Below are 20,650 nucleotides of genomic sequence, written 5' to 3'. Positions count from 1 at the left end.
TTCGTGTTCTCTTTGGCTCTTGTGAAGGTGCATGCATACATAAAGAAGGTGATTCAAGTCTTATTCCGATCGACCTTGAAATTGAGAAAACGTGCAAAAATAATCAAAAATAAAAGAAGAAACAATAAACCATGGGCGAACTTGAAAGACCACTCTTGGATTATGTGCTACCCACGACCCAAGGGTATCGCTCGGCAATCAAAAATCCAACCATCGAAGGGAATCAAAGCTTCAAAATAAAGACGAGGACAATTAACATGATTCAACAAAATCAGTAATCTGGAGCCCCCAACGAAGACCCGAATGAGCCCATCGCAAATTTCAACGAATTATATGATACTTTTCAGATCCATAATATCGTTGCCGATGCTATTTGTCTTCGATTATTCCCTTTCTCTCTACGCGACCGAGCAAAGAGTTGGCTAAAGTCACTGCATGTGGACTCCATCAAAACATAGGACGATCTCTACAATGCTTTCTTCGCCAAGTTCTTCCCTTTCGAGAAGACAGCCCGTTTACGAAACGAGATCCATAGTTTTGGTCAATGAGATAGCGAGTCATTACTATGAAGCGTGGGCATGCTTCAAAAAGATGTTGAGCAAATGCCGACATCATGGTGTCACTCTTTCGATCTAACTCCAAATATTCTACTACGGGCTTCTTTCGGATTTAGTTCTAAGAGTCTCGGCCATAGGAGAGAATAGTGAAGATGTTTCCCTCGCCTTCCCATAACCATAAAACCCCCATTTATTATCTTTAGTATTATTTTCGGTTAAACTTAGCTCTCGTGGGATTGACTCGTTTTTACAATTTTACTATTTGAGCGACTACGTGCACTTACATATAAATTTTTTGAAAGGGCGCGTAAATTTAGCAAACATATCTAAAAGAATCAATCAAATAAAATAAAATACAACGCAAATTTTTTTTTTTTTTTACATAATTCTAAAATTATGACTATTTAAAAAACAATTGATCAAATTTAAAAATTGCTTCTAATTCCAAAACTATGATCAAGTTTGTCGTTAAACATAGGTGTTTATTGACATGATTGTCTATCAATAAACACAGTTTTATTGACAAATTTATCAATAAATATAGTCATAGTTTTAGAATTAAAATCAATTCATCTATTTGTAAAAAGTTTAATTAAATATTCATAACTTTGGTACTCCTAAATACATTTTGAATGTGGATATGCTTTATACATAAAATGAAAAAAAAAATGAAAAATTGGATGTGTTTGGTTTTCATTCCAAAAACTATATTTCACTTTTTTAGTGGAAAAAATTGAAAACAAAAAGTGAAAATGGTGTTTGTTTTAATTTTTCGGAAAAAAATTTCAAAAACTTTTGAAGTTTTTTTGTAAAAGAGTAAAGAAAACTGAAAACAAATAAAATGTGTTTTGTAAAAAAAAATTCTTCTCTTCTCTCCTCCTTCTCCTCATCTTCTCTTTTCATTTTTTCAAAAACAAAAATGAAAACTGTACCAAACAGTTTTTTCAGTTTTTTCAATTTCTCAAAAACAAAAATGAAAACTGTACCAAACAGCTTTTTGAAAACAACTGCAAAATAATTTTTCAGTACAACTACAAAAATTAGAAAATAGAAAACAAAAACTTTTTGAGTTAACTACCAAACAGGCCCCTCAAAACGACCCTTATGCTTTTACAAGAGTATAACGTAGGGATGGCAATTTCGTGTTCGTGTCGTGTTAATCGTGTTTGTATAAATAATTGCTAGAACCAAATCCGACCATTTATTAATCGTGTTTGAAATCTAGATCCAAATCCTACCGTTTATTTTTTTTACAGATCCATAACCGTTTAAAGTAAACCGTTTAATAGTCGTGTTAAATGGGTATTTAACCGTGTTTAGACATTTGGACTCAATTAGTTGCGATATAATTATAAAAAAAACATAACATTCATAAGATCAGAATTGTCATCTTTCTTTTTGTACTAACTTCCGATACATCGACATTGTTTATTCAACTGATTTAGAATCACAATCCATTTATAGCCTGTAAAAAAAATAAAAATAAAACACTTACACCAAAAACAAACACACTTTAAACTCAAGCCAAAATCAGAAGTTCAACAATGCCCAAGACCAGAAGTTCAACAATACCGAAAATCAAAAGTTCAACAAGTACATAATCAATACCCAAATTCACATTCACATATTCAACAAATACACTATGAGTGACTCTCTAACCAATACTCAAATGATTCAAAGAAACTGAATATGATACGTTGTAATGAGACTATAATTATTGTGACTGTCAATTATAAATTATGATTTTGCAATATGAATTTAATTGAATTGAAATCAAACAAAATTGAATATGATACGTTATTATGAGACGATAGTTATTGTGATTGTGAATTGAATTGAATTAAAATCACATAAAATTGAATATGATACGTTATTATGAGATGATAGTTATTGTGATTGTAAATTGTAATTGTTCGATATGAATTGAATTGAATTGAAATAAAATAAAATTGAATGTGATACGTACTTTCAATTTCAAATTGTGATTTTTCAATATGAATTTAATTGAAATCCAATAAAATTGAATATGATACGTTATTATGAGATGATAGTTATTGTGATTGTGAATGAAAATTGTTTGATATGAATTGAAATAAAACAAAATTGAATATGATATATTATTATGAGACTATAGTAATTGTGATTGTTTGAAATGAATTGAGATTTTTATTGCTCCCGTTAAGTCAATTGGTATACTATTGACTATATGTTATCATACGTGAATTGATATTTATACGAATATACTTTAGTTATTACATCATGTTTTCTAATATCAATTTTATGTTTATAATTATAATTTTATGTTCATAGTTATAAATTTATAATTTTACATATATAATATTAATCGTGTTTAAATGGATCGTAATCGTGCTATTACTCGTAATCGTGTTAATTGGATCATATTCGTGCGGGTCGTAATCGTGTTTCGTGTCGACCATTTAATAATCGTGTTAATCGGCTTTTTATCGTGTTACCATAATCGTGTCGTTTTGAACCATTATTTAATTGTATTAGCGTGTTCGATCCAATTAAGAACCGACCCATTTATTGAGATCCAAATCCGCTTTAAATCGTGTCGTAACCGTTTCGTATTTCGTGTCCGGACCAAATTGTCACCCCTAGTGTCATACCATCCCTATAACAATATTATGGCTCAATTTCAATTGCTTTCAGGAAGTTTACTTTTAAGCCGTAATATTTTTTTAATAGCTTTATTAGTTTTTTTCTTTTTTCTTTTTGCTTGAATAATAGCTTTATTAGTTGAACTTTTGAAGTGTGTTGAATTTATTTTACACTTTTAACAAAGAAATAATTATATAAAATAGTCATTTGAAACTAATTAATTAATAAAATAGTCAAAAGTTAAACTGTTTATTAAAATAGTTAGAGTTACATTGTCAAATTTTTTTGGACTGTCATTTAAAATTTTAATTATATACATACGAAATTTGTCAGTTTAAGACATTTAATCACTAGATTAAAAAAAATTTGAAATCAAGTACTTGGATATATTTTTATTTTTTAAATTATAACTATTTTACTAATATTAGACAAACTTTAACTATTTTATAAATGCACTCATTTTAGGGCTATTTTGCTCAATAGCCTAATTGATCCATCAAAATTAAGAGACTAGTCCAAGTTTCAATTTATTAAGTAAATAGCCCAACATTTAGACACTTGCTAAACTACCCCTAACTAAAACTCGTTCAATTCGCTAAAAAAAAACAAAAACAAAAAAACTTGTTCTTCACCTTCGTTCTTTCTCTCCCGGTGAACCTCGGGTCTCTACGTGGTAATCATGATCCTCTCTCTCTCCCTCATTGGAGCCCTAGCTCTAGTATTTCTCCTCTGCGCTCGCTCTCGGAGCCGTAAATCCAGGGTGAAGCACAGCTCCGGATCGCCGGAATCGCCGCCTTCGTCTCCGACGACACGAAGTCAGGCGCCGGAGCGACGGCGATGATCCAGGAGAGGAATATCGCAGTCCTCCAGGGTGAAGCACAGCTCCGGATCAATCCTTCTCGTCTCCAACGAGATCGTCGTTATCGCCGCCTCCGTCTCCGACGAAGCGAAGCCTGGCGTCGGAGTGACGGCGACGATCAAGGAGAGAAAAATCGCAGTCCTCCACGGCCGCGAGGTCAGAGTCGAGTTTCCGGCGGGGAAGAAAGGATTTCGGCGAGGGATTCGATGATTTTGTTGATTCACTGTAAATTCACGAATAGGGTAATTTGATTAACATACTGGAGTGAGTTAGGTTAATTAATTAACTAATTCGTGAAGGATTTGAAATTCACAAAAAAAAATAAAAAAATAAGAACTTAAGTAAATTGATATTCAAAGCATTCAATTAATTAACTTAATTCCTAATTCAATCATTTAGTAAACTAACTTTACTCACAAAAAAATCAGAACATAAGCTAATATTTAACCAATAAGTTAATTAATTAACCTAACTCACTCCCATACGTTAATTAAATTAACATATTCACGAAAGAAGTGAGGGCATTATGGTCTGAGTCGAATATATGGGCTATTTGCTTAATAAAATTAAACTTGAGTTATTCCCTTAATAAGAATGGCAAATTTGGATAATTACAATAAATTTTAGCTCATTTTAATTGACTATTCAGCTAAAATATTTTTAATAAATACTAGAAATTATGATATAACTGGAAATCTACTTACTCTCATTTTTTTTTTTTGAATAGTAAGGATATTCCATTAAAATTGGGTAAAAACCCATCAATACAGGAGAAAAACACCATAGTACATGGATTACCAAGACCTAAGTCGAGGTGAATCTAACACTAAAATCCGGTAAGAGTACGATATGTGCAAACTTCCGACAACGGGAAGAATAACAAGCACCAATAGAGCACACAAGAGACTCGTTAAAAAACCCAAAGATTGGCGATGGAAAAATCCAACCAAACTTGGTCCGGTAACCACGAAAAGGTGGCTCTTCAACCTGCATAGATTAAAACCTAACAGGAAATCCACATCGGGATAGTGGACGACGGCTAATCCGCTCCCAAAACAAACCAAAACAGACAAAACGCTGTAACAAAATAAACGAGTCTCAAATATTTTTAAATCGAAAAAAAAACAAAATAAAATTTAAAACCGCCACTAGAGATCGATAGCCTACACCGAAGAGCCTCGCAGAAACCGTCGTCGAGGAACCGCGCCGCATCGTCACCGGCTCCAGGGAGACACGCCACAGCTCCGTCACCGAGGATCGTCGCCGCACCGCCTCCGGGGAGACACGCCGCAGCTCCGTCACCGAGGATCGTCGCCGCACCGCCTCCGGGGAGACACGCCACAGCTCCGTCACCAAGGATCGTCGCCGCACCGCCTCCGGGGAGACACACCGCAGCTCCGCCCGTCGCCGCACCGCCTCCGGGGAGACACAACGCAGCTCCGCCCGTCGCCGCACCGCCTCCGGGGAGACACACCGCAGCTCCGCCCGTCGCCGCACCGCCTCCGGGGAGACACACCGCAGCTCCGCCCATCGCCGCAACGCCTCCGGAGAGACACACCGCAGCTCCGCCCGTCGCCGCACCGCCTCCGGGGAGACACACCTCAGCTCCGCCCGTCGCCGCACCGCCTCCGGGGAGACACACCGCAGCTCCGCCACCGAAGATTGTCGCCGCTCCGTCACCGAAGAGAAACGCCACACCATGAACGCCAACAACCCACCACGCATGGGCGCCGCCGGCCATGGCATCGCCACCGAGGATCCGCGATCGACGACGCCTCGCCAAGCTCCCGCCGCCTCTCCTCTGTCAAGCTTGGATAGGTCTCTCTCACACCGGAGGCGTTTCATTATTTATATCTCCACCCCCAGAGCCGAAGGCACGACGGCGAGCGGCGGAGGCCACTGCCCGTACCTAGCCCCAGGGGAGGAGCGGCTGCTGTGTTTTTCTTTTTGAAACCCTCTACTTACTCTCATTAAAAGACCCAAAAATCTCTACTTACTCTCATTAAAAGACCCAAAAATCTTAAGCAAAAAAACGTTTCGTCACTCTCCTCAATCGCCACGTGGCACATTCTAAGTTTTTTTAATGGGCTGAAACAATTAATGCATCAGTGTGTTTTTGTTCTTGCTGAGAGCTCTTGGTTTTCCCGTTTCCCCTTTTCAGATTGTTCTTTCTTTTTTCTTTTCCTGTTTTGTTTGTGTGAGAGGGATTGAGCGAGAGAGAGATAGCGAGAGTGAGAGGGCGAAACAGAGACAGAGATATTCAGCGGGAGAGAGAGAGAGAGAGAGAGAGAGAGAGAGACTGGAAGGTTTGACGACGAAGAGAAAGCGCGAGACAAAGCTCAACGAGGATCGATCGAATCTCGCCGTAAAGGATTCAGAGTCGCTGGTCTACGACGAGATTCTGTTCTTAGCTAATCGTTTAGAACAAAATATAAATTTGGTGCTTCAGCCAAGGTAATAGATATACTGCTCTTAGAATTTATTTAAAGTGCTAGCAGAATAGTTATTGCCATATTATCTTGCTTTTATTTTTATTTTCCAGTAAAGTTGTCACTCTCACCCACTCTCACCAAAAGTTTCTTTCTTTTCTAGGTAGGAATGCAACATAACCTAAAAAACAGGCTCGTATTACACTTATTGACGAAACAACAGACTTGTAAAATAGACAACACTCTATTTACAGGTAATATTTTATTGTTTTAGCAATACATTAGTGAATGAATTTGAATATTTTGCATCACATCTTTACGTTAACTGTTATTGTCGAAAGTTAAAAATGCTTTCTATTAACTTGATCACCTATTGTGATTTGCACATTTATTATTTACTAAATTGTTGTTTGCTTATAAATAACTTTGTTTTCATTCATGCTTCACATTCCTCTTTTAATTGTTTTCCTTTTCATCTGCAGTTGAAAATGCTGGTCTCGTATACATCAAACCATATCATACAGTGGTCTTCGTTAAGACGGAAGAAAACTGAAGTTTCTAGACTGATCTAGCTTTTTGTTATAGAAACACCATGGGACAACTTATTTATTGCTGGTGCGTTTCAAGGTAAATTCATTTAACTACGGGAAAATCATCACCAGCAACCCACGTCACAATGTGCCTCGCCGGGGCGCGCGTTGCTCACACGCGTGTGATTCCAAACTCACAGAATCCGTTCGGGAAGCTGCTCTATTTTCCGGCTCGGAAAGCCGGTTCGGTGACTCTATACCAGGATGCTCACTCCCCGGATCCAACACCTGAAGAAATCGAATTGGAGAACGGAAAATCGTACGATCAAGAGAATTGCTGGGAAGATATATGCCACGCGATATTGGAGGCTCATCATCTGATATACATTGTTGGTTGGTCCATATTTCACAAAGTGAAAGTGGTTAGAAAACCGACAAGGCCTTTGCCAAACGGCGGGGATTTGAGCCTCGGAGATTTGCTTAAATTCAAGTCTCAGGAAGGCATCAGACTTCTTATGCTCGTTTGGGATGATAAGACCTCTCACCACCACTTCTTTCTAAAGACGGTACTAATTAATCATTGTCTTCATTATTATTTGAGCGACTTGCTCTTTTTGGTACAGTAAGTGTTAACTCAACATACATATAACAGCGTTGCTTAATTTGATGACAGAAATGAGTGATCGAAATGCACGATGAAGAAACGAAGAAGTTCTTCAAGCACTCGTCGGTGACTTGCATGTTGTCGCCGCGGTATGCTAGCAGTATGCTCAGCATTTTTAAGCATCAGGCATGAATTTATCATGTTCCAGTAACATTTTCACCTTTATAAATATTCCTTTTATGTTTTATTTTCTTCTAAATTGACTCTTATTTTCTTATGTGGTGCTGAGGTGAAAAGTTCGTTTTCAGCTTGTAGGAACTCTGTTTACGCATCATCAAAAATGCGTAATTGTGGACACACAAGCTTGGGGTAATAATCGGAAGATAACTTCATTTCTAGGAGGTTTAGACCTCTATGATGGCCGTTACGACACACCTCAGCACCGGCTGTTTCGTGATCTAGACACTGTGTTTGACGGAGATTTTCAGAACCCAACTTTTTCTGTGAGTGTCAATTTCTATGTCCCCTTTTTGTAAATACCAAAGAATTGATGAACAGGTTATAATGTGTTTTACTTGGCGGTGTCAAAAAACAGAGCGGAACGAAGGGACCGAGGCAGCTATGGCATGACTTGCACTGCAAAATCGAAGGCCCTGCTGCGTATGACGTGCCCACTATTTTCGAGCAGCGGTGGAAAAAGAGCCATGAAACGGTCGGAATTGGGGCAAAAGTTAAAGAAGGTATCTCATTGGCACGACAATTATTTGATAAAGTTGGAACGCATATCGTGGATCCTTAATCCTTCTTCATCTGTTACAATAGACGATCCTGCATTATGGGTTGCCAAGCATGAAGAGCCTCAGAACTGGCGTGTCCAGGTTTAACCTCATACACAAGAAATCAGTGGTGCATATACTCTCTTAAAGACTGCAAGAAAAGTAAAAAAAAAAAAAAAAACAGTTAACCATACACCAAAAAATTAAATCAGCACCTCAAATATATAACTTTGATGTGAATAAATGAATAGATAACTTTAACTTTTAAAATAAAGAAATTTAATATATATGTAACTGTTTTACAACACTAGAAGTCATAGGTACACATAGTTTACGTCCACTAATTATTTATCAACATCTCAATAGCTACTATAAGTACATTCACCATTGCTAATACTCTGTTAGACACCAAATTTATTTAAACTATTGACACATGTTGCCACATGTCTATCTATCTCTTTACTTAATAAAATTAACTTTATCTCCAATTCCCTTGATTTTGAATAGATAACCACATCTTCATACTCCCATTTCTGCACATTTATGTTCTTCCTCTTCAAAAAAAAAACAACAATGGATATTTCAAGGTTAGTTCGATAAACCCATACACTTCTACCAATAATTGACAGAAAAAAAAAAAACAAAAAAAAACAAAGCCCTGAGTTATAAATTCTCTTTATTGTTTACGTGTTATTAGCAACCATATCTACCCAGGTAAATTATTATGCTCCTACAAACTCTATCTGCCTATGCTTATGTAAATAAACTTAACTGTTACTTTTTTTGTTGAACCAATTATCTACTACTATCTCGTTTCATAACATAACATACATAAAAGAAAAAAAATAGAATACTCAATGATCATATTGCATATATGCCGTGCCATGGGCACGGCCTCAGAACTAGTTTATATTAAATTGATCGATTGCAACATAAGTTTCTCTTAGTAATTATTCAAGTTTGGACACGTAGGTTTCTACAAAATATAATGTCGCAATTAATTTTGCAATCAAATGTGTATATGTAATGAGATAAGCTAGTGATATATACTTTTTGACATTAAGCTTTGTTACCCAATGTTGTTGTGTATTTCTCAATAATAAAAACTACAAAATATGATAGTATAAACTTTTAAGTAGGGGTGGCAATTTGGTCCGGACACAAAACATGAAACGGTTACGACACGATTTAAAGCGGATTTGGATCTCAATAAACAGGTCGGCTCTTAATTGGATCGAACACGCTAACACGATTAAATAATGGTTCAAAACGACACGATTACGGTAACACGATAAAAAGCCGATTAACACGATTATTAAATGGTCGACAAGAAACACGATTACGACCCGCACGAATATGATCCAATTAACACGATTACGAGTAGTAGCACGATTACGATCCATTTAAACACGATTAATATCATATATGTAAAATTATAAATTTATAACTATAAAAATAAAATTATAATTATAAACATAAAATTGATATTAGAAAATATGATGTAATAAAATAAAGTATATTCGTATAAATATCAATTCATGTATGATAACATATAGTCAATAGTATACCAATTGACTTAACGGGAGCAATAAGAATCACAATTCATATCGAGCAATCACAATTACTATAGTCTCATAATAACGTATTAAATTCAATTTTATTTTATTTCAATTTTTATTCAATTCATATCGAACGATCACAATTCACAATAACAATAACACTATAGTTTCATAATAATGTATCGTATTCAATTTTATTGAATTTCAATTCAATTCATATTGAAAAATATATCTTAAAATTGACAATAACAAGAACTAGATTCTCATAATAACGTATCATATTCAATTTTGTTTTATTTTAATTCAATTCAATTCATATCGAACAATTTTAATTGACAATAACTATCATCTCATAATAACGTATCATATTCAATTTTATTGGATTTCAATTCAATTCATATTGCATCAAATGTTATATAACTTTAAAAAGATAATTAATTTTATTTAATTTTAAAGAACGATATTCAATTTAATCTAATTCAAGGAGCCATAACCAATTGACTTCATAATTAATAAGAATCATATATATATAGTCTCGTAATAACGTATCGTATGTAATTTTATTTTATTTCAATTCAATTAATATCGAACAATCACAATTCACAATTTATAATCACAATAACAATAGCCACATAATAACGTATCATATTCAATTTTATTTGATTCAAATTATAGTAAAATGACTTATTATCTCCATTTATTTTCGAATTCAATATCTAATTTTTATCAAAAACAAAAACACCAAACTTAAGATTATCAAATTCTCCTAAAAGAATATCATTAATTCACTTTACCTTACCAATGTAGTTTTTAGATTTCATATAAATATTAATTTTTTAAATTAATTTGAGATTAGATATAAATTTAAAATTGTAGTTTTTAACTTTATATCCAATACTATCAATAAAAAAATAGTTTAAACCTAAAAAAAAAGGTCACTAAATATTTAATTTAGGTATATTTTCCCCCTCTTTCTCTTTCGTTTGGGCATAAAAATTTCATTGGGTATATAAAAAAAGAGGGAAATTTCGTTTTTCATTTGGGTGGTAGAATCATTAAAATTTTAGAATAATAAATTCCATATCCTCCTTGTTCGTCTAAGCACCGCCTAATACAAATACAAAAGAAAAAACATGGAGCATAAAGAAAGCGCTAGAGAGAGATCATGGTCAGAGCAAAAAAAAAAAGATCAGGGTAGAGAGAGAGAGAGAGAGAGAGAGAGTGGCCAAAGGAGCTTCTTCACGTCGTCGATGCTCAAGTGAGGTACGTCGCACGTCTTCTTTTCCTTGTCTTCTCTTTGAATTTCTTGTAGGTTTCAAACATCTTTTTTGGCACGGTTTTCTTCTTCTCGAAGTGTTTGGCGTGAGTCCAAGGAAGAGAAAAGATTGAGCTTGGGGTGTTCCTCGTCTTTTGCACGAGGTAAGGAATTTTTTTAGGGTTTTGGTTTAAAGTCCGAAAATTGATTTGAGTTCCATGATGATTTAAAAACCAAAAATTGGGTTTTCGAAGTATAGGTATAGAACTGCTTGATACAAATTTGTGCTGGCATTGAGTTATTCAAGCAGCAAAATTGAATGTAAAATGAGTTTGTACATGTACGAAAGAGAAGTAAATCATGGCCACCGATCCGCGATTAAGAGAATTCTTGAAGGGGATCCTGAGAATCAAAGTGCTACTGCTGCCAGAGTTGAGCTTACTAATGGATGGTAAGGAAATGAGCACAAACTTACATGCTCAGAACATGATTATTGTTATTTGGTGCATAAGAATATGTTAAGAATGGGTTTTGCAGGTATTCAGTGGACGCTCTTCTGGATGTTTTTCTTTCAAAGCAGCTCGCTTCAGGAAAGTTGTTTGTGGGGCAGAAGCTTCGGGTATTTCTTTAGTTATTCTATCTTCAGTTCGTTTCAGATATTCACCCTCCTTTGTTTACAACACATTCTCATATACAGATTTGGGGAGCAACTTTGTGTGGCTGGGCTGGTCCTGTTTCGCCGATTGAGGTTCTTTGCTTGCTTTAGGATTTGTCTTTTTTGGGTGAAAAGTGAAAACTGAAGTGTTTATTTCCTGTTAATAATGTAATTCTAAAGTCCTGCTCTCCCACATGTTGCAAGAACAGTTAATCTAGTGTTGCACATAAATGGAACATATAGAGCTCGCTGGGCTGACAGACTTGGATTCTGTAAGTGCGATATACTAAGTGTTGGTTTATTATGTTGCCGTTCATGAAGTCACAACTCACAACTGAGGTATATATTCCTTCACTTGTTTTCAAGCACTCACATTGAATATCTCTCTTTTTTTTATTCTATGAAGATACACATTTATTGATAGAAGTACATTTTCAAGCACACACTTGTCTCTCGAGTACCCGGTTCTTTTTTTGTTTGGTAAAGTAACTTTTTGTTTGCTAACTTTTTTATGGAATATAATTGACAAATTTCAAATGAATTTTAATTTTGAATCAGTTGACAAAGTGTTATGATTTTTGGGTGCTGGAAATCCAAGTTAGAGCTGTTGAGCTTCAAAAATATTGGTAGAACTTAGTTAGGGAGGTAGAGAACGAGTTGAGTTTGGCATTGGATACAAATTTCTTTGTTTATTTAGATTCTTATTAATCACTTGTAAATATAATTGCATAAATGGATTTTCATTTACGAACAACGAATTTTTATCAATGTTGACCATGATAGCAACTTGTTTTTATTATCATTTAATTTTTGTTTTTTGCTTTTTCTGTGTGGGAATCGACATCGTTCAACAAATTGGACATAATAGAATTTTGTTTTTTTGGTTATCTTTGAAATTAGAATATGTGTAGGCATTTTTAATTGAATTATGTGCTAGGTTGTGTGTTAAGCATAGTTGAATTATTTTTCAATTTTTATGGTCATATATATATATATATATTGTGTTTTTCTATTTTGTTAGCCTATATTTGTTGAAATTTGTATTTTTAATGGTGTCAATGGTAGGTGTTTACCCTTCCATCAAAATGCCATGGAAGGAGTGACGATTCTCCTTCGAGTTGAGCAATGAAGAACGCATTTTTTCGATATAATTAATGTAGATGTAATTAATGTCTAAATGAGTAAAACCGATTAAAACACGATTAAATTAACCATTTAACACGATTAATAAATGGTTTAATTTAAATGGATATGGTTTTGTAAAAAAATAAATGGTCGGATTTGGATCTAAGTTTCAAACACGATTAATAAATGGTCGGATTTGGTTCTATCTCATATTTTCAAAAACACGATAAACACGACACGATTACGATACGAACACGAATTTGCCAAACCTAATTTTAAGCCTTTTTTTCCCAACCTCTTCAAGTTCAAACAAAACCAAAAGCTCGTAACAATACAATGGTATATTTGTCATTTCAGCTCACCCACCTTGCTAATATCTGTTATTCCATCATTACCCCTCAGGAAAAGCTAAATAATTCGTACTCAAAGGGCAATAAATCAACTATCAACATATGATTGTTCTTTTGGACAAAGAAAAGGAAAGAAAACTAACTGTACTCTCTCTCTCTCTCTCAGAGGCATTTTATACAGAAAGATTCGAATCTAGGTACTCGAACATTCCACAACAAATGCGGATCTTAAACCCAAAAAAAAAAAAAAAAAAAAAAAAAAAAAAAAAAAAAACACTTTTAAATCATTCACCCAAAAATTCCACGGCATAATTCCCGTATCCAAAAACTCCCATATAACCAATATATATATATATATATATATATATATATATATATATATATATATATATATTTATAATAATTATAAAACACAACACAACCACGTTCTTTGCCAGCTCGAATATCTCAGCAAATTTTGTGTTTTGTTTAACAATGAACCTTTTTTTAAACCCTCTCTCTCTCTATAACCAAAAACTTTAATAAAGGACATAACAAATTCAACGTCACGTTATATTTCCATCTCTCTCTCTCTCTGCTCTGTCCTAAACCAGAGCCACCAAAAAACCGACTCTCTGTTTTCTCTTTCTTCCTCATTGCTGTGCGTGTCTATATATACCAGTATATATATATATATATATATACGCACACACCCAGGCAGTGACAAACATTATTCAACCGTTGGACTGTTTGGAATCTTTCCTTCATAGTTCATTTGCTCTTCCTAATTTCTCATATCTATGTGTTGTTGTGATTGTACGATCATTGTATCTCCCGGGAAAAAAATACCATTTCCCGTGGCGGGAACCAAATCCAACGGTCAATCTCATCTTGGATTTTCTTACACATCCCAAATTAATTCTTTTTTCTGAATTCTTTGCTTCTGCGTTGATTGCTAATAATCTAATATATATATATATTCTTCACAGAATCTCCTATTCTTCTTCTTCTTCTTTTTTTTTTTTTTTCTTTTTCTGCACAAACACCAAAAAGAAAAGCAAGAAAAAAACAATAATTACAAAAAATTAAACTAACAAAAAAACCCTTCTTTTTTGTTTTTCTTTCCTCGGAAAATAACCTAAATTTTCCGGAGGGGATATTTGCGATGGTGATGTCGGTGGCGTCGCCGAGGAAGTCAATATTCCAAAGCTTTGGAAGCTACTCGGGAAACTATCTGGGCCAAGGCCGAAGCAGAAGAAGAAGCAACAACGAGAGGTTTGGACATGAAGACGAGACGATGGAATTGGCCCAAATCGGAGCAGAAAGGACGAAAAACGTGCTCATCCTCATGAGCGACACCGGCGGAGGCCACCGAGCCTCTGCTGAGGCTATCCGTGACGCTTTCATCACCGAGTTTGGCGATGAGTATCGGGTATAATTCTCATCCTTTTTTTTTTTAAATATGATAGGGTCAAGGACGGAGTCAGAAATATAAATTAGAGGCGTATATGCAAGAAAAATTTTATAAGGAGCTGATTAGTATATTTTAAAGCTAAAAATAAACATTAGCAAAAAGTGTAAAAAAAAAAAAAAAAAAAAATTGAGGGGGTTTTAGCTCCACCTAGGCCTATACTCCCTTTGTCTTTGTATAGGATTTCGTCTCTAAATTATTTGTTGATGAGACGAGTAACTCGTGATTTTTGTTTGATTTTTTTTTTTTTTTCATTTTTGGATGTGGGATCTTGAAGTGGTTTTAGTCTCCTTGTACTTTTTCTTTTTAAAAGGAGGGGTCTAAAACATGTTATTTTGGTTTTATTATTTTTATATTTTAAGAGTTTTCACCTTTCGCGATAAGTTTATGTAGTTTTGTTTTGTAGATCAATGACAAAAACATAGAATGAGTTATTTAAGTGGATAATTTCTTGAAATTGTCTTGAAACAAAACCACCCAAAAAAAAATGACGTCACGAGGGTTTTGTTGCCATGGTCAAAAAGATGTCTCATTCACTCTCACTAGTCACCACTCCCACAAGTTTTTGTCAATTCTCAATCAAAGAAGTTTCTTTATTTGCTTTTTTGTTTCCACGACGGGTTGAATTGAATAATTAATTTTTGTTTGTGTTTTGTGCGGCAGATATTTGTGAAGGATGTGTGGAAAGAGTACACGGGATGGCCGTTAAACGACATGGAGAGATCGTACAAGTTCATGGTGAAACATGTTCAGCTTTGGAAAGTTGCTTTTCACAGCACTTCTCCTCGTTGGATTCACTCTTCCTATCTCGCTGCCATTGCTGCTTATTACGCCAAGTAATTATCGACCCCCTCTCTCTCTCTCTTCTCCTTGCTTGCGATTCAAGCAACCTCACACAAACTCAAAATCGGGACGCGAAACATCAATTTGAAAAAATTAACTAGGGGATTAGTTTGTTTTAACTTTAATAGAACATGAGGGATATTTTATATGATTAAGGGTACGATAGTTTATAGTTGATATTTTCCTTCTTTCTCTTTGCTTGCAATTCAAGTAACCGGAAACAAACTCAACATGATAAGGATATATCCTAGTTTTTATTATTATACTTGGTCAAATTTCATGTTGAGTATATGTGGTAAGAAGAGATGTTGTGTCCAACTTTCAAGATTTTAATTGCTTTTTCGTTTATTATTTTGTTGCTAATTAATTGATGATTGTGATGGTACGGCCATACACTGAATTTTGGATCACTGCAAAAAATAAAATAAAAAATAAAAATAAAAATAAATCATAAATATAATCCGAAATTGGACGTGGTAGGAATTGAAACTCAAAACTGAAATCACTACCGGACAAAATTAGGAACCACAAATAATGTCTCTGAAAATCCATTAACATTATGAGATTTCAGAGTAGGGGATTTTCAATTATGAATATGTAGTTCAAATTCTAATACTAATATCTATTTATTTGGTTATGTGATAAAATCATAAAAAGAGAGGTTGAGGCAGGTCTAATGGAGTACAAACCAGATATCATAATCAGTGTTCATCCATTGATGCAACACATTCCTTTATGGGTCCTCAAATGGCAAGGACTTCAAAAGAAAGTCATTTTTGTCACTGTTATCACTGACCTCAACTCTTGCCACCCTACATGGTTAGTGCATCCATTTATTTAATTATTTATTTCAAAGAAAAGGCTAATATGCCATAATAATATCTAGATCGTTTGCTTTTATTCTCATTGGAATATACTATTTTTTATTATGATTTATTTTTAGCTTTTTCTAATTGTTTGAAATGATTATGACTAGGTTTCACCCAGGGGTAAATAGATGTTACTGCCCCTCGGAAGAAGTAGCGAAAAGGGCTTTACTAGACGGCCTTGAAGAATCTCAAACACGCGTTTTTGGGTTGCCAATTAGGCCGTCGTTTGCCCGGGCAATTCTTTCAAAGGTTTTTAGTGACGTTCCGAAAAAATAATTTTTACCGTAAATTTGTATTTAAAAAGTGTTACTTATAGTAGCGCTTACTAATTGGTGCACCTAAGATCAAATTTCACCTAATTTTCAAAAAAGGACATTATATGAATTTTCCCACTACAGTTATATTTTGATGACATATAATTTTATTTATTTAAATAGGATCAATTGAGGGAAGAGCTCGAAATGGACCCCAATTTACCGGCAGTTCTACTGATGGGAGGCGGGGAAGGAATGGGACCGGTCAAGAAAACCGCAAAGGCTCTCGGAGAATCGTTGTTTTGCGAAGAGCTCGGAAAACCAACTGGTCAATTAATCATCATTTGTGGCAGAAATAAAGCCCTTGTATCTACTCTAGAGGCTGAAGAATGGAAAATACCTGTTAAGGTAATATAATCAAAGTTATCATCATTTACTAATACATAATTACTACAAACTATGTGTATATATAACCTCTTCGTTTTTAGGTCCGAGGATTTGAGAATCAAATGGAGAAATGGATGGGAGCTTGTGATTGCATAATTACAAAGGTATAATAATAATAACAATAATAATAATAATAATAATAATGTAATTTATTATTGGCTAATTAATGAGATTACATGTCATTTTAACTACACACGCTATATAATTTTCTTGTATATTAATTTTATGATTTTGTGTTTATAGGCTGGACCCGGGACGATAGCCGAAGCATTGATAAGAGGACTTCCTATAATTTTAAATGACTACATTCCAGGACAAGTTAGTGACCAAATTTTTTATTTAACTCTAATAATGTTCTTATTATTATTAGGCTTTCTAATTTTATATTTTTATATTTCGTGTTGGTTGCACTAGGAAAAGGGAAATGTGCCTTATGTGGTTGACAATGGAGCTGGGGTTTTCGTGAGGAGCCCGAAAGAGACGGCGAAGATCGTATCTGACTGGTTTAGCAAGAAAACCGATGATCTCAAAAGAATGTCTGAGAATGCGCTTAAGCTTGCCCAACCGGAGGCGGTTTTTGACATTGTTCGTGACATTCACGACCTCGCCGAGCAACGAGGGCCTCTAGGGAACATCCCTTACATGCTTACTTCGTCTTTCACAGATTTGATTTGACTTTATTTGAATTTATTTTCTTTATTATGAAAGCGTATTATTTGCTAGGTGTCGAAAATTAGGATATTATGTGTAGGAAGCTATATAGTTTGTAATTTTCTTTATTGTCCTATGATTGATTGTATTGATTGAGATTTGTAGGGTGTTTTTGTAAGATAAGTGAGGTATATTTGGGGGGAAAAAATGTAGTTATCCTCCACAAGTTTATTGTTTAGTCAAAACTATGGTTTTAGAGTTAGCTTATCAGATTTCATTTTATTAATTAAATTCCAAGAGCTTGTAAGAGTATTGCAATGAAATCACAACCCAAGGACTTTTGGAAATTCCATTCTATTTTAATTGCTTTGAATGATTGTTGGAGCATATTGAAGACTGTTAGCTATTGACTCCCACAAACAAAGTTTGAAGTTTAGAATTTAGTCAAATTTATAGATATGTTCCCAAATGAATATATTACATATTAAGACAAATAGAGAAACACTTGAATGTTAAGTTATCTTCTTGTTTTGATAATGGTACCTTACTTCAATCTAAAGTTAGAAGAGGCCAAATTGGGTGTGTGGATGCTTATTACTCAACCAACTGTCAAGACAGCCATCTAAGTTTGCCATGGACTATGAAAGAATTTAAGCTTCAATAATGGTCTAATTTACACATTATTAGGCCATTTTTTTCTTCTTTTTTTTTTGCAAAAAAAAAAATTAATTAAAGGATTTATTCTTATTGGGAAAATTCCATGTTGTCAATTTTATGGGTGTCAAATGGAAAATTCAAGCAAGTACAGATTGTAAATTTTATTCCATGGGTACCACGTGTTAGTAGCAATAAAAAAAAGTAAATAATTATTGATTAATTAATTTACATTGCTCATGTGTGATGTGTCTTTTCATTTAATACTAAGTATTTATTAAATTCATAACATATTTGGTGTTAACTTCATTTTTGGATCAACACTTAAAATCGTACGTGATTCGATCTAGGGTCGAACCCTATGACCACACGTAAGTTAGGTGTATGGTTAAATCTTCTTCTCATCGTCTTTATATTGCTGGAAAGAGAACTTTTTCAATAGTTTGTCTCTGTATTCTTCGTGTTTGTCACGTTCGTCGAGCCTGTTACGTCCTTCGTGATCGTTGGGTTCTTCGCGATCTTTGGGTCCTTCGGATTCTTTGCGTCTTTCGGGTTCTTCGTGTTCGTTCTGAAAACTTTTCTTTACTCCTGACTCACTATATTTTCTTCCTCTCACGACACTCGAGACGAGATGTTAGCCCCCCAATTCGATTACTGTTGAGTGCGGAGCGCGCGCCAGGGAAAATTCCTCAAGGTCTCTCTAGTTCACGTTTCTTATATTTTCAGGCAAAGAATGCGACGAAACGAAATACCCAAAGATCACGAAGAACCCAAGGATCACGAAGAATGCAAAGAACACGAAGGACCCGAAGATCGCGAAAAATCCAAAGATCGTGAAGAACGTAAAAGGCTCAACGAACGTGACAAACACAAAGACGAACTATTGACGAAGTAATGGGAAAGAGAAAACCTCTTTCCGACGAAGTAAAGACGATGAGAAGAGAATATTTCACTACACACTTAACCTGCGTGCGGTCATAGATTCCGGCCCTAAATCAAACCAGGGTTGACCCAAAAACGACGTTAACAATTGTTATTACTTTTAAGGGTAATGTAGCTAAATAACCAATTTAAAGTTATGAATTTGCAAAATAACCAAGGTTTGTCTTAATTGAGTGAAATAGCCAAAATGTGCAGTAAGTTGGTTTAAAAAAAAATTTGAACCCGAGATTAATTTTTTTTTTAAGTGATAAATTGCTTATAATAATTGTCAAAAAATTTAATCTTGACTGTCAAAAAAATTTTGAAAACGTAAATTTGATTACTTTGCTGAAAAGTTGAAACCTTTGCTAGTTTGTTGATTAATAAGTTTCAAATTGCTATTTTGTACAATTTTTCCTACTTTTAAAATGGCAACATTATACTAAATATGCAATTGAAAGATGTGAATTGGTATTTAACCATCATTTTTAACTTTGTCAGTGGCAGCTTTTGATAAATATGCATTTAGAATAATATCCTTATTATTGAAAGATATTATTTATTAGATAAAAGTTTTAAAATTTGACTCTCAAACAAAAAACATGTAAAACTAGCTCGTGTAAAAAGAATCAACTTAAACTAATATTTTTGTTAGCCACAACAATTGTTTTAAAACTCTGTTTTGTAATCGGTTTTTCAGTCGCTAGACATTCTAGTTAGGCTTTTCAATAAGACATTATAAACATATTCATAGTATATAAAGGCCCAATGTTTGTTTTCTTGATATATCAAAAGACATGGGAAATATTTACATACAAAGAGTTCAAAAGTCCTATTTTAAAAGACAAGTTTACTCAAACTCTTGGTTTTAGGTTGGAGGTGAATGTTGCAGAGGAGTAATGATCATCTTTCTTTTGGGGTGCGTCTTGTTGGTCTTGATCTTCGAGTTGTGTTGACGTATTTTCCAGCTTAGTAGTGTGTTATTATTTTTTTTTAAATCCTTCGTCGATAGAACTAAGCTTGGTGAGCTTGATTAAAATGAATTGTTGTTGCATTGTTGTTTGTAATGTATGAACTTTTGTAAATGCTCGACTTGTGAATTTGAATAAAATAGACAAGTTTTATTTCAAATTCTTGTTGCATATGAGACGTCCTTAAATTTTAAATATCTTAGGAAATAATAATAATATTTAAGGTCGACGATATTTCGGAATAAGAATATTCGAGTAAACTCGATATT

At 34.3% G+C, this 20,650-nt stretch overlaps 1 protein-coding gene and 3 long non-coding RNA genes across 4 annotated transcripts; all 4 read left to right on the top strand.

Moving 5' to 3' along the window:
- Positions 1–6,152: 6,152 nt before the first annotated feature.
- On the top strand, positions 6,153–7,058 carry LOC149397834 (uncharacterized). Its single transcript, XR_016297299.1, has 3 exons — positions 6,153–6,492; positions 6,631–6,721; positions 6,950–7,058. It is a non-coding gene; the product is annotated as an uncharacterized LOC149397834 (long non-coding RNA).
- A 226-nt stretch (positions 7,059–7,284) lies between these two features.
- LOC149397833 (uncharacterized) lies at positions 7,285–8,243 on the top strand. Its single transcript, XR_016297304.1, has 4 exons — positions 7,285–7,563; positions 7,671–7,787; positions 7,910–8,104; positions 8,197–8,243. It is a non-coding gene; the product is annotated as an uncharacterized LOC149397833 (long non-coding RNA).
- A 3,717-nt stretch (positions 8,244–11,960) lies between these two features.
- LOC149397832 (uncharacterized) lies at positions 11,961–13,137 on the top strand. The gene is made up of 2 exons (XR_016297215.1): positions 11,961–12,185; positions 12,912–13,137. It is a non-coding gene; the product is annotated as an uncharacterized LOC149397832 (long non-coding RNA).
- Positions 13,138–14,339: 1,202 nt separating this feature from the next.
- Positions 14,340–18,130, top strand: LOC149397831 (monogalactosyldiacylglycerol synthase 2, chloroplastic-like). Its single transcript, XM_089615150.1, has 8 exons — positions 14,340–14,732; positions 15,435–15,607; positions 16,272–16,433; positions 16,591–16,732; positions 16,921–17,145; positions 17,226–17,288; positions 17,428–17,502; positions 17,599–18,130. Exons 1-8 carry the CDS (start codon positions 14,466–14,468, stop codon positions 17,857–17,859), a joined length of 1,368 nt encoding a protein of 455 aa, XP_089471276.1. The 5' UTR covers positions 14,340–14,465; the 3' UTR covers positions 17,860–18,130.
- Positions 18,131–20,650: the final 2,520 nt, after the last annotated feature.

Source organism: Urtica dioica, chromosome 5, assembly GCF_054948205.1.
Source record: "Urtica dioica subsp. dioica isolate 48M chromosome 5, U.dioica_male_clone48M_v1_H2, whole genome shotgun sequence".
Classification (NCBI taxonomy): domain Eukaryota; kingdom Viridiplantae; phylum Streptophyta; class Magnoliopsida; order Rosales; family Urticaceae; genus Urtica; species Urtica dioica.
Note: the sequence above shows the minus strand (reverse complement) of the source record. Positions and strands in the feature narration are given on the sequence as shown.